Source organism: Lutjanus erythropterus, chromosome 12 (assembly GCF_056507025.1).
Source record: "Lutjanus erythropterus isolate fLutEry1 chromosome 12, fLutEry1.hap2, whole genome shotgun sequence".
In the NCBI taxonomy this organism is placed as follows: domain Eukaryota; kingdom Metazoa; phylum Chordata; class Actinopteri; order Lutjaniformes; family Lutjanidae; genus Lutjanus; species Lutjanus erythropterus.
The window spans coordinates 11,407,916-11,427,656 of record NC_139328.1 but is presented as its reverse complement, the minus strand read 5'-3'; the positions used below and the strand labels follow the sequence as shown (position 1 = coordinate 11,427,656).

General features: G+C 40.1%; 1 protein-coding gene across 1 annotated transcript in view; it reads left to right on the top strand.

The window, feature by feature from the left end:
• The window catches only part of clcn2a (chloride channel, voltage-sensitive 2a), a 38,347-nt gene extending 21,694 nt beyond the window's left edge, over positions 1-16,653 (top strand). The window contains 14 exon segments of the mRNA XM_084733123.1: positions 274-375; positions 2,187-2,289; positions 3,633-3,788; positions 3,872-3,941; positions 4,032-4,142; positions 6,499-6,712; positions 6,922-7,055; positions 8,547-8,776; positions 9,165-9,276; positions 10,574-10,620; positions 13,462-13,500; positions 13,596-13,700; positions 15,204-15,290; positions 15,877-16,653. Coding sequence (XP_084589249.1) covers positions 274-375; positions 2,187-2,289; positions 3,633-3,788; positions 3,872-3,941; positions 4,032-4,142; positions 6,499-6,712; positions 6,922-7,055; positions 8,547-8,776; positions 9,165-9,276; positions 10,574-10,620; positions 13,462-13,500; positions 13,596-13,700; positions 15,204-15,290; positions 15,877-16,401 — 2,035 coding nt within the window. The 3' untranslated portion in view covers positions 16,402-16,653.
• The last annotated feature ends 3,088 nt before the right edge of the window (positions 16,654-19,741 follow it).

The following is a 19,741-nucleotide window of genomic DNA, read 5'->3' as shown; positions in this document are numbered from 1 at the left end:
GATTACAAATAGAAGCTGTGACCAGATCATCACGTGCCAGATTTGATTTGTTTGGTGCCAAAAGGTTTTCACAGAGAAAAATAATAAATTAACATTGGTTGGCTTCTCGTCAAAGAGCCTCAGAAAAGTTCAAAAGGCCTAATTACGCACAGTAAAGGTGTATTTCAGGGGCAGTGTAGTTCCTTTTCAGTGTAACTGGTTGTGTTTTGTCCCAGGATGCTCTTCTGTTTCACCTTGAACAGAACGAACAGGTGTTTGTTTGTGTGTTTGCAGGATCGCCTGTGGTTTTGGTGGTGCTCTGTTTGTCTACCTGAACCGGCTGATTGTGGAGTGTATGAGGAAACAGAAGACTATTAACAAGTTCCTGCTGAGGAAGTGAGTATCTGAGGCCTGATGTCACACTGAACCTTCACACTTTTGTAGATCGACATTTTTGGAAATGTATTTCTTGCTTCCTTGCAAGGAGTTAGACGAAAACACCAGACCACAGCTGCACAATTCATCAAAATATTATTGATATCACAATATGATCCTGTGAAATTTCAAAATCGTAGTAGCTGTGACTATTTGATAAAGGAAAAACCTGTGACAAAACAGCATTATAATGAAGTACTGTAGTACTGCAGAGATATCCTGTCCTTTAAATGTCACATCATCTTGATTTTTATCTTTTTTTTTCTGTGAAAATCAAAGTTGTGATGCAAAGATAATCACAATAATTGTCATCATATTGTAATTAAATTTCTGTCAAAGTAATCCAAAGCATTTCTATACCAGACTGTACAGTAAGTGTGAAGTTACTGCCAGGAGATGGTTATCTTAGCTTAGCATAAAGATTGGAAACAGGAAACTACTGCTAGCCTGAAAAAAAAACAAAAAAACAGCCTGCTAACATAAATTAACATGATATATCTTTTGAATTAAATTTAAAAAAGAACTTAAGTTTAACAACAAATCAACAACTACTACTCGCTGCTTTTGTTGGGTAACATTAGGATAAGAATATCAGAGTTAGCCAATCAGAGGCAGAATAGGGTGGGTCAAATCTTCATCAAAAATTTTTTAAATCAATAATAATATTGTCTGGCATTCAAGTGGCTTGTCTTGGATCTGCTTGGTCCAATCGCAACAACCACAACCATTTACAAAATATGGGGCAGGTTTGACCGTGGTTGTATAACAGACAACCTGGATACAGGGTTGCTGCTCAGTCCTGCTTCCAAATTTCCCCAGTGGTCGCTCACGGTATTACAGCAAGAACTCCCCTACAGCCCAAACAGCATTTCCCTGCATGAGCCACCGTTATAAAAGAGACATCAGTGCAACTGTTGACAAGATGCCTCGAACTGCAAACAAGGTCAGTTATGACATGATCATGATTTCTGACCAGATTTGGTAAGTTTAATTTACCAACTATCCTACATCAAATGTTTCGCTGCTCTCATTAGTCGTGGGTCTATCTGATTGCATCCAGAGACATTTTTGCCTGTGCTCATTGATAACACCTTTTGAAAATGAAATGAGAGGTTTGCATGTAAATTCACATGTAATTTGTGAATCATTTTGGCAATGCCAGGCTTCTTTAGCCTCATATAACCCCCTTAAAGCACAACTTGTCATTGTTGCACTCTGTTTTGTGTAAGAATAAACCAAACAAGATATAATGTGTTAATTAGTGACATTTAGAGGTGTTGGGAGATGGATTTTATCACCTTTGGACAGAGTCAGACTGGCTGTTTTCTCGTGTTTCCAGTCTTTATCCTAAGCCAAGCTAACTGGCTGCTGCTGGCTATAGCTTTACATTTAACAGACAAATATTGAAAGTGGTATCGATCTTTTCGTCTAACTCTAGGCAAGAAAATGAAAAAGAAGATTCCTCAAAATGTTGAATAATTTCTTTGAAATCCCAATAAATATTGAAGTTGCATATATTTTAAACATTCAAGCTGTAAATAAACCCAAGACAGATCAAAATGCTGCTCATGTGCCCCTAAACTTGTATTTAACATCATGGTGTCTTATGTCACAGTGTTAATGTAGTACTGGGAAATCTAGGTAAAGTCTTTGCATGAATTGGGTCAGTTTCACACATCACAGGGAGCTATTTATAGTTCTTCCCTCCTCACCACCCAGAAATGAAGTATGCACATACAGTATGACAGGCACACCCATTAATGACCCCACAGTCCCTCTCTTCCTGTCAGGCGTCTGGTGTATCCCGCTCTCGTCACCCTGCTGGTCTCCACGCTCACGTTCCCTCCGGGCTTCGGGCAGTTCATGGCTGGACAGGTGAGAAAATGCTTTCACACTCGTCTGACAAGTATGAAAGCATGCCTTGACTGCTGCTGGATGATTGATGGTGATTTTAAATGAAGTGAGAGTTGATGTCAGGTTGTGGGTCAGTTTGTGCTCCTCTTGTTTGACAAGATAAACCGTTCAATAGTGCACTTGTTTCTTGACATGGATTACTTTAAAGACGGTGTTCTCTGCAGAGTGACAGCCAAAGAGCATGTTTTTCTTCATTTTTCAAACATGCAACTAACAGACAACAGATCTTTATTGGGTTTTATATCCATGCCAATGTTAAGAGTTTCACAATAAAAACTTGCAAGATGCACTATTGCAATAACTGTACAAATATAAAACAAAGAAGTAAGCCTCTGGTTCGGATGAAGTGCATATTGCCTTTGGAAAAGTTTAACAACTGACACAACAAAGTGAAACGTAGTTTGAGGGCTTTTTTTTTAGACAGAGATGCAGAGCACACAGTTTTTGCCTGCATAACAAGCTGTTTGGTTTCATTTTGAGCCTCTCAGACTCTCAAAACTACAAAGAAACATCTCTGTTTTCTTTGTTTCCACACAATGATGCACATTCATGGAAAAATCCTGACACAAAACAGAAAAAGACAAGTTGCTAAACTGCCATCAAGATAGTTACACTTGTTTCTACAAAAACATTTGAAACAAGTGAAGCAAGTATTGCAAAGCAGTTTAAATGATCTCACCCTGATTGCAGATTTTTTTTTTCCATTTGCTTTAGGAAGTGAAGAATATAAATTATGACAGTATTGAATCATACTGTCATTAGTGAAGTGTAGCTCCTTTGGGGAATAGGACAGGTGAGGTGACGATGCTGCTCATAGCAAAGCAGAATCTTAAACTTAACGCTAAGTTGTCGAACTGGCAGTAAATATACAGTTCAGGTTGCAGTGTGTGGCTGCAGCTTCTCAAAACCAAGACAGTTCTCGTCTGTTGTTTCCCACCTGCTAAAAAGTACTGTAAATAGACGTTGAGCTAATGCTAACACTAGCATTGTACCTTTACAACTTGTGCAATCATTTCTCTTTCAGCCTTAAAGTGCTGTTTCTTCTTGGAGATGTGGTAAAATAAATCCATGACAAATCCAACACTGAATGTCTCCTGTAGTTATTTATTCATTTTTTCCATGTTGAAAAGCTACAACAATATAATAATAAAATATATCAGCTAGTAGTGTTAAATGCAGCATTTCCAGTAGATGGAGCCTTTGCTGCTGATCTTGATATGATCATTGTGTCTTCCTACTCTGCTGGTCTGTGTGTTCCGTAATAGGAAACAGAAATTCAAGTAACTTTTTTCTCGACTTGTCAGCTGACGCAGCACGAGTCTCTTGTTGCGCTGTTCGACAACCGCACCTGGTGCCGTCAGGGCGTGGCAGAGGAGTTTGACTACATCAGCCACCACCACGCCTGGAAACACCCCCAGGTCAACGTCTTCATCACACTCATCCTCTTCATCATCATGAAGGTAGGCCTTTGACAAACAGTATGTCTATAAAATGTGTGGGCTTTGATGCCTTTTAATGATTCGTTGTGATTTCTCTGTTTCAGTTCTGGATGTCTGCTGTGGCGACCACCATGCCGGTTCCCTGCGGGGCCTTCATGCCAGTTTTTCTCATAGGTGAATAAAATCTGCTGTGTTTCTAAGTTCCTCCTGCAGTGGTTGGAGCCCCTTAAGACAACTTCTTGCTCTATCTGTGTTGACCAACAGGTGCAGCGTTTGGCAGACTTGTTGGAGAGATCATGGCGGCAATGTTTCCTGATGGCATACATGCTGACGGCAGCGTGTATCCCATAGTTCCTGGCGGATATGCCGTAGTTGGTGAGTTGATCTAAATCTGTCTTTTTTTACTCACTGGACTTAAATTCACCATTTTGTATCGAACCTGCCTTGATAACCAATTTTCAGGCCACTTTTCACTTTTCCTCTTCTGTGTGATTGAAACTGACACTGCTGCAAAGCCGCAGCCATTTTTATCACCTCACACCAGCTTAAAGAACGTGACTGATGAAAATTGGAAGTAAAAAAGAAAATTGTTCAATACAAAATTGCCACGGTTATGACTCACTGGTTAGTGTGACAGGATGGCGTTAAATGTAATGAATTAGAATGACATCCTGCAGAAACGCTTGTTTGGATTTGCTGTCTTGCAGTAAACTCCCTCTTTCACTCCCTCCCTCCCTACCATAGACCCATTTTTGTCTTTTTTAGGAGAACGCAGGGGCTATCTAGGAGGAGATAGGAGGTAAACAATATATGCCACGCAGAAGTGGTATACATGATGTGAAAGCTGGGAATCTGAAGATAAATTTAAGATGCAGTTCAGCACTTGGTCAAGTTTTTCTAAGTCATCAATCTATAATACACACTGTGTTTTCTTTAGGTGCCTGTTTGAATTTTTAATGTTTTTAAGGTTTTAAAGAGTGTTTAGAGTTTAAGTATATGATGACCATTCCCATGCTCTATCACGTCTCATAAGTTGTCGCAGTAATTTTTGGATTGATACCATTTATCGTACAGATTTGGTGAAAAATTTATCAATTTTTAACCACTCAAGAATTAATAAAAATCCCTGCAAAATGCCACATTAAGACACCAAGACCTTTAGGAACACTACAGAAAAAAAAATCATGCTGTGATTTGGCATCAGAAACCTTCGAAGTTTGGAGATTTCTGTAAGAATTGTATTTCTTGGTGATTGGATGGCGAACATTTCTGTTCTGGTAATGTCTCACAATTGCTTATTGTCAGTACAGCAGGGAGACCCATACATCCTCTGAATGCTTCAGGTCTCAAAATAATGGTCTCACTACTAACGAAATGGCTATTATGAGCACTAACATCCTCACACATGAATATAATTCAGCACTCATTAAATTCACAAGAGTTTCAACTTTCTGGTCAGACCCAAATTATGCAAGTCCAATACTGTTTAGGGACCCCATTATGCAGAAATATTCAAATAGAAAAACAACAAATGGGAATCAGAGCTAAATATGGAAATTTTAGACAAAGAATGGCATAAAACCTGTAGTACTCTGAACTCACAAATATGAGAGTTTGGTTGGAAGACCCTCACTAGGTTTTTGATTACACCTCAGATCAAATGTGGGCAGCTGTAGACCCAGTAACTATGTTGGAGGCTCTACAGCAACCTGGATGCCAACCACACCCACGTTTTCTGGAGCTGCACTGAACTAAAGCCTCACTAGAATAATGTAAAGGCAACTCTAAATTATATTATGGGATATGCTTTTCCAAACAACTGTGCTGTGATGTACAAAAGGAACATTGAGGGTGGCGTACAAAGGAGGGAGAGATATCTGGCAAAAATCCTGCTTACATCCACCAACAAGCTAAAACAAAAAAACTGTTATAAAGCAGAGCCTCCAGGGAGAGAACGCTGTCCGGGATATCTGTTCAGTGGAAACACTGACATACTGACTAGAAATTAAAAAACTGGGAAAGTGGATCATTTACATAAAACAAGATGCCGACAAGTAACTAGATTGTTAAGTTATGGAATAACTGAGAAACATTATGTATATGTGTCTTTACTGCCCCTGACAGCTGTTTCTGTTGTACTCTGTTGTATTGTTTAATGATGGGTTTTATTGCTGCTCATAATGTTCTGTCTAATGCTGAAAACTCTAAAGACAGAATAGACGAAAAAAAAAATAAAAATCACATTAATGCTACATGCAAAAAGCTTCATTGTTTTTTGCCCCAAAGTTCAGGGGATTAATATTAAGTGGTGCTGTCTGTGAAGTGGAAACCCAGTTTCCTTCAGATATATTGAGGTTAGAGGTGAAGGGACCCCTTTGAAAATGTCCATGCCAGTTTTTTTCCTTGCCAAAATTTAAACATTTAGTCCCCCTTCCTGACAAACTAGGATGACATGGCTGGTACTAATGTATTCCTGCGGTCTTGCTTCATGTGGTACCACTTCCTGCCCGCTAAAGCCTTTGAAATAAAGTAATGTTGGCTGCAGACATGAGCGCAGAGTTGAGGAGGTTAATAACACACAGATAGTTTGCGCATATTGAAAAGTCTCATTTTTAATTCCCGTTAATGCCTGATCACACACTAAATCCTCCTCTATTAGCTGTAAGTGAACGGCTTTAAAGAGACCAGACAGAGAAATGATTTTTCTTTAATCCTCCTCCCTCCCACACAGGTGCTGCAGCGTTGTCTGGAGCAGTCACCCACACTGTATCCACGGCGGTCATAGTGTTTGAGCTGACTGGTCAGATCTCCCACATCCTGCCTGTGATGATCGCTGTGATCCTGGCCAACGCTGTGGCCCAGTCGCTACAACCATCACTGTATGACTCCATCATCCGAATCAAGAAACTTCCTTATCTGCCTGAACTGGGCATGGGCCATCACGAGTGAGTCTTTCTGTGCAGTGATCGCTTTCCCCATTTGTTTTTAATGAATGCTCAGGGTGGTGATGTTGTTTCTTCATTTTTTTGTGATTCAGCCCTCATTTGTTTTCAATTTTTGCCTCTTTTTAATCTCCCTTCTCCATCTTCTTGTTTCCTCATCTCCCTGCTCCCACTTAACCTCTATCTTCGTATCCCCCTTTGCTGTGGTTTAGGAAGTATAATATCCGTGTGGAGGACATCATGGTCAGGGATGTGCGCTTCATCACTCTGAACTCTTCCTATCGAGACCTGCAGGAGATGCTGCTGACCGGTCAGCTAAAAACACTCGCCCTGGTAGAATCTCGAGGTATGAAGAAGAAGAATCCATCTTAACAAGTCTTAAGGTTCAACTCGATGATAGTACAGCAATTCTGAAATATTCCTGGACTAGAGCTGGTGTTGTTTAAAATGTTTTGATGCTGGTGTTGATTTAATACCTGTGTTTCAATACGGAAACAAAAATGACACTTTGTTTTCTTTGTTTCTGTTTTTTTTCTACAAATCCCATTTTTAAAGGAAAACAAGCTAAACATTATCAAAAGTTACTTTTTGTCAAAACAGAGGCAGTTGAAATAAAATAGTCTAATTGGGAAAATTATTATTTAGGAACTGCACCTGATGTGGTGCTTGACAGTTTGGAAGGATTCAACTGTTTCATTGTGCTGCAATCAGATGAAATGACTTCACCACTTATTATTTAAAAGAACTATTAGAAGGAAAATTATGATTTTAAACCCACAGTGCACTCAGTTGCCAGTTCATTGGGTCCACCTACAGTAGCTAAAAATGTAGTCTAATACAACAATCCTGCAATGAATTCTACCTTAATGAAGACTGATCCTTTTTACACCACCACCGCATTTATTTTAAATACTAGAAACACCTTTATTTGCACCACATCCTTCAAAATGATCAAACAGTTGAATCAAAACATGGAGTGCAAAAGTGATTTCTGCTGCTGAACTTTGAGTGCTCACTCAGACTGCAGCAGAACTTAAATTTACTGACATGGTTACAGATCATTAGTCCAGAATTTATTTATAGTCCACCTCCAGTCATGTTTTAAACAATATAAAATGCTCTGCAAGAAGTAATAAATTGTGTCTAATATGTTTTTTTTGCATTATTGCAAAAAGAGTTCAAATACCTTGTTAAAATTGCTTACATATAGCTCTACACTTTGCCTTGATGTAGTATTCAAGGATTCATGAATATGCAAATAGTCCCTGCCCTCTCCATACAATCCACAGGAGTCAGGATTGTAGCGCATCCTACACACAGCAGCTGTTGCAAAAGTCATAGAACACAACTGGCAACACAGCGATGCCGTCTGTCTCGAACAAAATAGTGGTAACATATATTTAAGGATGAGGGTAACACGGACAACACTTTGGATGTGTTGTAAATGTAACGTTAAAATGAACTTCACTAAGTTTGAAGAGTTTCCTCCTTTTGTCTGAAAAGTTTGATGGCACTGTCTGTGTACTGTTTGTTGTGAATTTCTCATGAATCCACGTTGATCCACCTTGAACACAAAGTACTTCCATACACGCCTCTTTTCTCTTATCTTTTCAATAAACTGAGGCAGAGCTGTTGAGCTGATAGGCGTTCTTCTTCCTTTTGCATTAAACGACAGACTAGAGCACTTGTGTGTATATGCTGCCCCCGTCAGGTCTGGAAGAATTGCATCCCCAGTGTTTAAACATCTTTTGACATCGACTTGTTACCAGCATTTCCACCTTTATCTCACTCCCTCACACATTTCCTGTCCTGTATTTCCTTCTCTGTCCTCCTTCAGACTCCATGATCCTGCTGGGCTCCATCGAGCGTCTGCAGCTCCAGTCTCTGCTCTCTCTTCAGCTGGGCCGCCAGCGGAGGCTGGAGTACCTCCGCCAGCTGGCCCAGGACAACGGCACCCAGGACCACCTGCCCAGCCTGACCACTGACAGCACGCCCAGCTCCCCCTGCGCCCACACCCACGTCAACGCCTCGACCAACACCAACGCTCGCCAAGCGGTCCGCTTCCTGGTGAGCACCCAACAGGTGTGAGGCGTCCGGGGGCGCCAGGGCTGGGCAGGGGCGAAGTCTGGCTTGGGTTGGGTAGTTGTAGTAGTAGAGTAAGAGTGGATCAGACACAGCATGTGTGAAGCATGTAGCAGTAGGTAAAGGCACAGATGGAGGTTTTGAACATCTGTCGTGGTAAGTGTTTCAAACTGTATGAATGTGATTTATCTCTATATTTACATTAACACATGTTTTCTGTGTCTCTGTCGTCTGTGCCATTACCTGTGCTGTCCTGTTTGTTTATATGCATGTGCTCGTATTTGTCTTCTCTGTGTCTTCTGCTTTGTGTGTCTGTGTATGTGTGCATGTGCGCTTGTGTCTGGCTTCCTCTGTTAATATATTTTCCATGTAGATCTCCACAGAGGAGTCTTCCTCCTTCAGCCCGGTGGTTTCCAACGTTCAGCTTCCTCTGAAATCTGCCTTGAAAACTGTGTCCGCCATCAGTGACACAGAGACGCCAAATAGTATGTACTTTACACCCCAGCACACACACACAATCACACATACAGCAGGGTTTCTACACAGTAAGGAAGAGTCCGGAGTTTGATTTTTGTTATGTCCAGTTCTGGATAAGAATGGAAAAAAAGGAAAGATGGGTTGGAAAAGTGTTTGTGTTTCCAGACTACTGCCCTTATTCTGTTTTCTAAAATATATAACTCAGAATTTCTAAAGCAAGCAGAGTGTTTTTCTGTCTTTTTTATTTATATCGAGCTTTTCACAGCAGAACCATCTCTAAGATGCACTGCAAACACAAAAGTTCTGATCAGTCGGGGATAGGTGTGGTTTTAAATATTGATAGGTATTTAGAGACTGTGTGGGCAAGAAGGAGCTTAATTCTCCTTTACAATAATTCACTACATGTTTACAATTGGGAAGGAAAACTCATTCAAATATGCAATAATTAAGATCAGAGCATATGATGGAAGAGTGCCAGAGGTCACCAAATTTGGGCTTTTATGGCCAAACTTTTCCCTAGAAGAGGATGCATCTGCATTCCTCTACTGGCCACTTTTTCACCACTGGCTGGCTGCTCCAAATCCCTGAAGAAAGCCCTCCTTATTAGTTATGCAGAGATGTAGTTAGTAGATCAGAAAAGAAACACACAATGCATAAGGAAACCAAATGTTTTTCACTGCTTTCCTCGTTGTTTCCATGGACACTATGAATGAACAAGGCTGCACAGACGCTGTGAAGATTATTTACATTTTTTTCCAACTCATTTTTGGTTTGCATTTATTAAACAGGCAGTGAGCAGCATTTTCGCCTCACAGTGAAAAGGTCATGTGTTTGCATTCTGTTTCAGTCCCACCAAAACATGCATGCGAGGTCAGTCAGTACCCCTGACCAAGGTATCTGTTAGGATGTGTTTGTATCTTTACTTTTTATTCATTATGTCAAGGGGAAACAATATTTTTATAAGTAGCATCGGTTTGTTTAGTTCCTCTCGGGCAGAGATGTTTGACAGTGGAATATTGCACCAGATACAATGGGTAAAAGTTTTACAAGGACTGGCTTAACAATCCCAATTATAAAGCCTGGTTGGCTAAGGATTCCAAATGGGAAAAGAAAGTTAGATGTCAAATATGGCCTGAAACGCTACCATGATGTTTGGAAAAGTATGAAATTTTGAAACGGAAAATGTGAAGGAACCCTGACACAGACAGAGGAACACTGAGGTGGGACACTGAGAACAAACTGATTGAAAAAAAAGTCATTTCAAATCCAAATTGAATAGAAATTGACTTTTTCTTTCTCCCTGAGGCTCTCAGACCCTCTCCTGTGCAGACCAAGACAAGGAGCTGCTGGAGGTGAGAAACAGAGAAGGATATAATGTATGTGTGGGTGCAAGTGTACTGTACAGTATGAATGTGACGCGTATCGTATGCGTGGGTGTGTGTGCTCTCTCTGAGTCCACCTCCTCCTGCTCCTGCTGACAGGCAGGATCCACCCACAGGCAGGCAGGCAGCAGGGTTTTCCTGTGTGATCTCATGCTGTGGTCGTGGATTTTTGTTTCAAAACTTCTGTGAGTCATTGCCCCCTCACTACACATTCACTGCCAGTCAAACGCTTTTTGAACATCCTACATTTTAGCGTTCTTGGTTACATTTTACGTAACGCATGATGGTGTCATGCAGTGTGGTTGCGATGTTTTGTCTATCTTTAACCTCTTAAACTCTGCTGACGCACTGGTGGGTCAGTCAGAAGCTCACGCTGTGCAGACAGACATTGTTCAAACACACAGAACTTTATTCTAACTCCAATGGAGATTCCAATGTTTGAAAAGATACCAAACGTCAGAATCAATTTTGGGAAATTATGTAGAAACATATTTCAATTTGATGAATTGATGCAGTCATAAAAACATGGAGGCTTTGGTTTAAATATCTTACTCAGTATAAATATCATATAGCTTATTGTTCTCAAACTTCCTCTGCAAGCCAAAACTTTTTTAAAGAGCGAATCTATCTGTGTTTTAAATGGAAACTCCCAATCAGCCTTTAGCAAGAAGCAGTGATGTCATCATGCAGAAACCTACATCAGGTCACACGGGAATACGTTCTGAAAAGTGCTTGGGAAAATTTGCATTTTGACGTTAAAATATACATACTTCGACCAGAATTCAATTGTTTGGATTTAAATACATAAGGGACACTAATGGGAAGCTACAGAATGATGTAAAAACCTAAAAGAAAAAAAAATAAATAAATAATGGATCCGCCCTTTAAACCCTTCTTGTCCTGCAAATTTTATTGATCCTTAACAATACTGAGTCAATCATCAGTTCTAGCAAAAGGATACAGGGTGATTTATTTTTTCATTAACAACAAGGTTTTAAGATTAAATTTTGGTATTCTGCATTTGACAGTACTATATATCGGGCCATTCTAAATCTTTTTCTGGCATATTAAATATGACAGTAGTGTGGGTACTGGAACACACCCAGTAACAAAGATAACATGCTGATGTTTAGCAGGTATAATGTTCATCATTTTCACCATCTTAGTTTAGTGTGTTAGCATGTTAACATTTGCCAGGTATTTAAACATTGCCCAAAGTACTGGAAAAATTTTTTTGGCCTGGTGATCGTTGTCAAAAGTACCGACTTCAATACCTTTAAAACAATACAGCATCTTGTAATTTATAGTATTACAATCAGCAAAGCTAGGTGTTCATTCAAGACCTCAGTTCAAGTTCAAGTTAAAAGTTCAAGTTCAAGTTTGGCTTGCAGCAAAATCAGTGACTTTTTACTATGTGTGTAGGTTGTTAATTTTAAAAAAGGAAAAAAATATTGTGTTTAGTGTGGCTCTGCCTTTTATTTAACTTTTGCCATGATATCGAAAGAGGTGTGAGAGTTGTTTTTCATACTAATATTGTGTTGACATATTTGTATTGTGGCAACTCCAGGTATTAGATGAAAAGTCAAAAATCATCAAAGTCATTATGATTCATCCTGAGAAGGGACATGAATGTTTGAACAAAATTTTATGGAAATCCATCACTGGAGACCAAAAACAAGGCTCTAAGAGCCGCTGATACACAGCAGCTTCAATGAAGAGCTGGAATAAGCTGATTTAATAGTAAATGATGCTTTCAAACAGTATGGAATAAGATGATTTTTTTTTCAATCCCTAAAGCTAATTAAAGGGATGTTTAAGGGAAAACTTAGGAGCTCAAATTGCTTAACAAAGATGCTAAAATATAATGTGTTCAAAAACCTTTATTCTGGCCGTGTATCTACCATCCAATGTTGTATTAACATTGGGTTTCTCTTGTGCCCTCACCTTCATCTGTGGTGTAGTAATTATACCCTTTCAGCAACATTGTGCTCACATCACGGGGACTTCTCCCTGTAGAAGTCAGACTGGGATCCAATGTTGCCGTGACTCCATGTAAGGGGGTAAAACTGTCCAGTTTCGCTGATCCTGTGTTAATGTTGTGCTGTGTTGATGCCTTCTCTCCCCGACTGGAAGAGCCCGGCTGGGCCGGCTCCTCCTGAAAAAAGAAAGCCCAAGCCCAAACGAGTGAGGATCTCCATGGCGGTAAGATTGTCTGCCGCCTAGAGACTGTTGCTTAGTAACCGTTGCCTTGCGACACACACGTAGTGAGTGCTGGACCAAAATATTTGTGGTGCACCAACCAAAGCATTAGAGTGGCTTTGCAGAGAGAGCGAGAGAAAGTGTGTGTGAGAGAAAGTGATAAAGGTTTAATAAGTGGTTCAGGTTTAATTGTCTGTTCAACAACATCAGAGTTTTAATCCAAATGTTTCATCAGTTTTGACTCTAAACTGCTGGTAATGTTCTCTGTGTGTGTGTGTGTCAGTGTGGTTGTGTCTTTTTGAGAATTTGTTTTGTGTTTTATTTTAAAATGCTTGATTCTTAAAAGTGTAACTGGTTTTGTTGTTTCTGGGTACTGGGTGCACTGTTTGACCCATAAACCAATCCCTTTCCTCACCTGTACCTCAGAAACTATAGGTTTAAGTGATTCATTTGGTTACAGATCCCTTTGTAATGTGTATGTGCTGGTACACTATGTATATTTAATAGTGTACATTAAGGAGATCTGATGTACAGTCTTACTTTGTGTATATGAACCGTTGTGTGTGTGTGTATACAGGGACAGTCCGTGTCTTACTCCATTTTGTCTTTCAGGACTCGACTGAAGTGGAGGACTGCATGACCCCTTCAGAGGTGAGACCCACACATAACAGAAAATAACCGAAACTGAGTTATACAATTCAAACTTTGTTATTGATTTTAGTGTCTTGTTGTCCCTCTTGGTGCAGATAGCGGAGTGGGAGGAGCAGCAGCTCGACGAGCCGGTAGATTTCAAGAACTGCAAGATTGATCCTGCCCCCTTCCAGCTGGTGGAGCAAACATCTCTACATAAGGTTCAGTATTCACAAGAAACCCTGAACACACTATGTGCAATGAAATATACATTTTAGCTATGGTAGCATATTTTCCTTATCATACGATATTTATATTTAACAAAAAATGCTCTGAAAAATGCTGCTAATACCACTTTATAGCGTGATACTTATGTTGTTTCAATTCTTTGACTAATGCTGGGATCAGACCAATAATTTAATCTTATACATGTAATAAACTTTTGTTGCATTACATTACAAAGTTACATTAACAGTTGTGGTGCAGAAATTCCACATTTTGATAATCCTAATAAATCATACTTGGACGCTGACAGTCAGAAAGTAAACAGGATGGTGCTGTTTCTGTGTTTTCACTGGAGAAGATATGCTGCTTACTGTGATAAGACATTTCTGACAAGACATTTCTGTTTTATAGAGCTTATAGAGAGCCATAACAAATAAATACCCCCACACTTAAGATGATCTTGTGGAGGTTTGTTAGTAGCAGCTTGTTCTCTGTGTGAACCCATGACATTGATTGCATTGACGAATTAACCCTTTGCGAAGCACCACCTCCAAACAGCAACTGTCCAATCATAGCTTAGCAACCGTAACTAGAGCTGTCAAACTTTCCATCTGTCTGCATGTTGAAGCAGTGAGGCTCTGAGAAGGGCGATACTCGGCACTTTGTGAGTCTGGACGGTGACGTGTTTTTTGTAGTCTCTCAAAGACGTGAGACACGCGGTGAATGGATTAAATTCTGTCTTCATCTGCTCTTATATAAGCTACAAATGTTGATGTTTCATAATGTCCTGAAAAAAATACTAGCGTGTCTGAAATTATCTGCCTTCTCTCACTTTGACAAGTTCAACTATGTTTGCTGTGGTGTTTTGTTGACCCACAGTTCAGCTGCAGCTATCTGAAACCGCAGATCGATGTCTGCTGGGATCTCCCGTCGATGATGTAGTGAACGTGGCTACACCTCGTAACCATCATTGACCCCGAGTGCCTGAAATCAGCTGTTCTGATCATATTCGAGGAAGTGTGCTCCTCATACAGGGCATGCTTTAAGTGAATTGTTCTATTATAATATCATAAGGTCATGGAAATATTATGTTGAAGCTTTTTGTGGAACACTTGACACATTGTTGTTTTTATGCATTAGCCAACATAAAATATAGGTTGTTTTTTCGAGTTGAGTGAATGAGCAGGCGAGCACTCATCTGTGCAGCTCACTTTATTTGCTGTTAACAAGGCATATAATTTATCTTGACACGGAGTAGCCTACACACCGACACTCAGTCTCTTTTCTTCCATCTGGGAAGGAAAAGGATGGAGCCACCATCAATACAAAGAGAGTTTGTTCAAGGTGTAGTTTTCCTGATGTGACACACCACCAGAAAGGCAAAAATAACCTGTTGTCAGATCCTGGAATAATAATTTCCACAACTGTGATCCAAAATGCAAATGAACTCCCTCTCTGAGTGTGTATGCAGGCCGTGACCCATCTCTCCTCCTCCGCAGACCCACACCATCTTCTCTCTGCTGGGTTTGGATCACGCCTATGTGACCAGCATGGGACGTCTGGTGGGAGTGGTCTCTCTCAAAGAGGTGAGCGTGTGTGTCGTTCCCTCCATTATAATGCAGGGTTCCTAGAAAAAAGAAAAGAGAGTATGGAAAAATACCTGTTTCCAGACAAATGCCTCTATTCTGTCTTCTAAAATATGAAATTCTGAATTTCTAAAAATAAATTGACCATATCAGCAGTGTTTTTCATGGTGTTTGGAGCAGGCAGCCAGCACAGCCAAAATATTAACCACTGCAAGAGAAAAAAACAGGAATATCTTTGAATTGTGTATATACATAGCACCACAAATAACAAATTTTATTTATTCAATCTGTTGACGAAATTTGAGGAACGTCGTGCAACTTTCTGCTCAGGAGTGTTGGATTTTTTTTAAACCATTTACCATTTACATAATAAGCATTTAGATATTTGTACTCAGATGTTAAATATGATCTGAAAAGTCTGAAATTTTGAAATGAAAAATGTGTAGGAACCCTGGTAACAGCTTCTAATATGTGAGTGTGTTCTGAATAAGATCATTAATGCTTCCTTTTTCTCTTTGTTTACCTCTTTTCTTACTTCCACTGGCTCTTCTCTTGTTTCCTGCTGGCTGCGGCTCTGTGTCTGCAGCTGCGTAAGGCCATCGAGGGCTCGGTGACAGTGACTGGAGTAAAAGTGCGCCCCCCTTTGGCCAGTTTCCGTGACTGTGGGAACAGCACAAGCGTATCTGAGGTAACAGAACTACACAAGCTGTGCATCCGCCACAGGGGGCTCTCGTTGCCACGGGAACCCAACCGTCCCAACGTGGAGGACCAGCCAGATCTCGCGTACAAAGAGATCCCGGTCAACTTCTCGGAACAATCCAATTTGCAGTTTGAAACCAGCCCCGGCGATATCACAAACGCATCGTCGGAGTCGGTGCTCCAGGAAAGCCCATCGTTCACCGAGGACCAATCGGAGTTTACTTTTGACTGCAGCCCCTCCCACACTGAGGAGTCAGAGCTGGCCTGTGACTATGACCCCCCCAACCACACTCCAGAGCCGGACGAACCGGAGCCGCAAGAGGAGCAGGGTCAGAGTCCGTCTCTGAACAAGGACCTATCAGAACCTGAGGGAGAGGGTAGCCCCGCCCACACTGAGGACCAATCAGAATGATGAGAGGGGATCCATACTGTCGCCTCATGAATGTTGACGTTTCTTACATTTGTAGAGGTCACTCTCACCTCCGAGTCCAGCCTAGATACCCGTGTTTCTAACGTTGTTGTGGCGTGAGTGAGTGAGTGAAAGTGAGCACGAGTAGATGTGACATTTTAGTATTGTGTTACTGTGCAGATGCCTGGATACAACGTGTAGTAATGGATGAAGCTGGTTTTATTCTATGTTTTTATTTATTGTCAACAAATCCCATGAAAAGACCAAAAACTGTTAGAGGTTGTCTCATCACAGTTCCTCTCTTCACTCCCCTGTCTGTGTCTCATTCCGGTTGATAACAAATCTTTAAAGGAGAATTCACAGATAATCTGAGGTTGTGGAGATAAAAAGAAGTGAGGTCACTAGGGATGTTCCTAACAGCTAACATCCCTGTCTATTTAAAAGAAATTTAAACTATTGTATTAGTTGTTGTAGTTCAGACTGAGCAGGATCTCAGCATCTGCGGTAGTGATGTGCACATGGGCTCTCTGAATCTGCATGTATACATTATCTACCTGAACGTATTATTTTCTGCGATGTGGAGACCCGAACCTGCACCTCCACCCATTTCTGTAGGCTATATTACCTTTTAAATTGTGTTGAGTGGTGCAAGCTTTCCAGGTGATTTCTTTATTTTGTGTTTTATTGATGTCACAGTGTTTTCTTTAATGCTTGATTATAATGATTAGAGGCTGCTTTCAGTTTCTTCTCCCTGCGTGCAGTGATGTCACTGCAGAAAATATTGTGGGACATTAAACAGCTAAATTAAACACTGTAGTCACAACCTTGTCAGGACACAGAGGACACAGAGTTAAATAATCAAAGTTGTGCTGCTGTGCCTCATGCATAAATGTGCACACAGTCTCTCTCTCTCTCTCTCTCTCTCTCTCTTTGGGGAGGCGCACCCTATTTCCCACTTGTAGTGCATCCAATCATCTGATCTGCAGTTCTAATTGCGATCCATGCATCACAAGCCTACTGGTTGGCTAATAGTAGTAGTGCTAGCACCAGCAGCCTGCTCTCCTTGCAGTTTATCGTCCACATGTCTGTGCTGAATGCATATTGCTATGAGTGTCTGTGTTCTATCACAGGCTACATCCAAACCACGCTGGTTTAAGGAGATGTCATCTTTGTCCCACTTTCCGGCTCACTGGTTTACATCCAGACTTTAGCACAGTCGTAACGGAGGCAGGCAGCAGCCCCAGCTAGTGGCAGGTGGGCAGAGCACTTTAAAGACATGTTAGCTTAAAAGTTGAACTGAAACTGCTGAAACGGTATTTTTAAGAATGACCTTTGAAAGTCAATTTTATGACAACTAAGCAAGTTCTGGTAATGTGATTTAATCGAAAGCTTGAGAACATCTACTAAATGGAAAAAAAAAATTAATGACGTTTGCTAGAATAAAACAATGTTACAGGGTCGTTCATTCAATTTATCCACAAAATCTGGCTGTAAGGGCTTTACATATTTCATCCACTTGGTCCAGAACTTAATGAACACATTTCTGTGAAACAGCGAGAAAAAGTAATCTTTACCATAACATAAGTGTTTTTTTTTTTTTTAATATCTACCCACTTCTCTCTTGTGGGGCTTTCAGGAATTAACAAGGGCCTTTTTTTAACAAGCAAATATCAAAATACCAATGCATTTTCATCAGAACTCCTTTCCTGAAAATCAACATTTCCTGAAAATAATTTGGAAAAACCTGCAAAGGCAGATCAGTGTTAAGAATGTTTTTTAGAGCTTAGATGGGCGCTGAAGGTTGTCACTCAAACAATAATTTGTTTGTGACTGTTTTCATCTGTGGTTTAAGACTTTTATTTTTTTTTTACTTTTTTTAACTGGCATTTTTAGCAAAAGTTGCTCAAACAGGTGAAATATATGTCAACCACTGCAACTACATATGAGGCTCATTTATGCATTTTTAAGAATTTTATATCACAGTGGAATAAATTATAGCAAACGCAAATTTTGATTTTTTCATGGGATTTGTTGACAGTAAGAAAAATATAAAATATCGCCAGCTTCATCTTTTAAATGTGTGTGTGTGTGTGTGTGTGTGTGTGTGTGTGTGTGTGTGTGTGTGTGTGTGTGTGCGTGCGTGCGTGTGTGTGCGTGCGTGCGTGTGCGAGAGAGACACTTTTTGACATTTTTCCTTGCCATACTCAGATCTGGTCCAGACTCTTTAACATAATTTGAGTCTTCACGCCAAACTAACATCCTGTAAACATGACTTCAGACATCACAAGGAGGGAAATAAGTCACATACAAATAACAGAGGGCCAAAATAAAAGGAACAAACAATAGAGAAGAAAGCACAGAAGAACAAAGACATGGAAAATGATTCTCATGAGCACATGAAATTATGAATTCAAACTACTACCTATTTATTCACTAGCACTGGACCAATACATCAGAGGGTCAGAGTTAATGGCTAATAATATTAATATACAGCAGTGTTGGTTATATGTTGGCTGATATGCAATAAATTTACAGTAATAATGCAGTAAAAGGTGATTTAATAGCAACAGCGTCATCAACAGTTTGTCCATATTTCATTGTTTACAACACTCAGCAGTTACGTGTCATCATCTGTATCAGTCACACTTTATTTTATAGTAGATGAATAAGATATAACAGGCCGTATTTAATTAGACAAAAACTAGAAATAAAATGTTCTTTATTAGTCAGTAAACAAACACAGCTATTCCCAAATCAGACGCCTAAACGGTACACCAGTAAGACCTGACAAGCCGTACTTTGTATCAGATTAGATGAAGACTAGAAAAAATGGGTTCTTTATTAGAACCACATAACAATTGATCTGTACTGTAAAGGGTTTTAGGTGTTTTCCTTACTCTTTTGAGGGTTTACAGGACAGGGGGTGTTGCACACTGTACAGACTGTAAAGTCCCCTGAGGCAAATTGTGATTTTGGGTTGTACAAATAAAACTTGGCTTGACTTGCTGTAAACTAAAGTGTATTGTTTCTCACTGTTCGACCCACATTAGACTTTAGTAGAGGATTCATTAAATGTTATTATTTCTAATAAGGGATATGTTTCCACAGAACTTTACTCTGAGCTAACAAAGTGTATTATTCCCCACTTCTAGACCCTTATTAGACTTTGTTAGAAGGTAATCAGGCACACATTACAACAGAACTGCACTGCAAACTAAAGTGTCTTATTTTTAATTAGGGAGACATTACAATAGACTGTACTGTACACTAAAGTGAAATCTACTGGAGAGGTCTAACTGGATGTCTAACAGTGGAAAATAAAACACTTTGGTTTACAGTACAG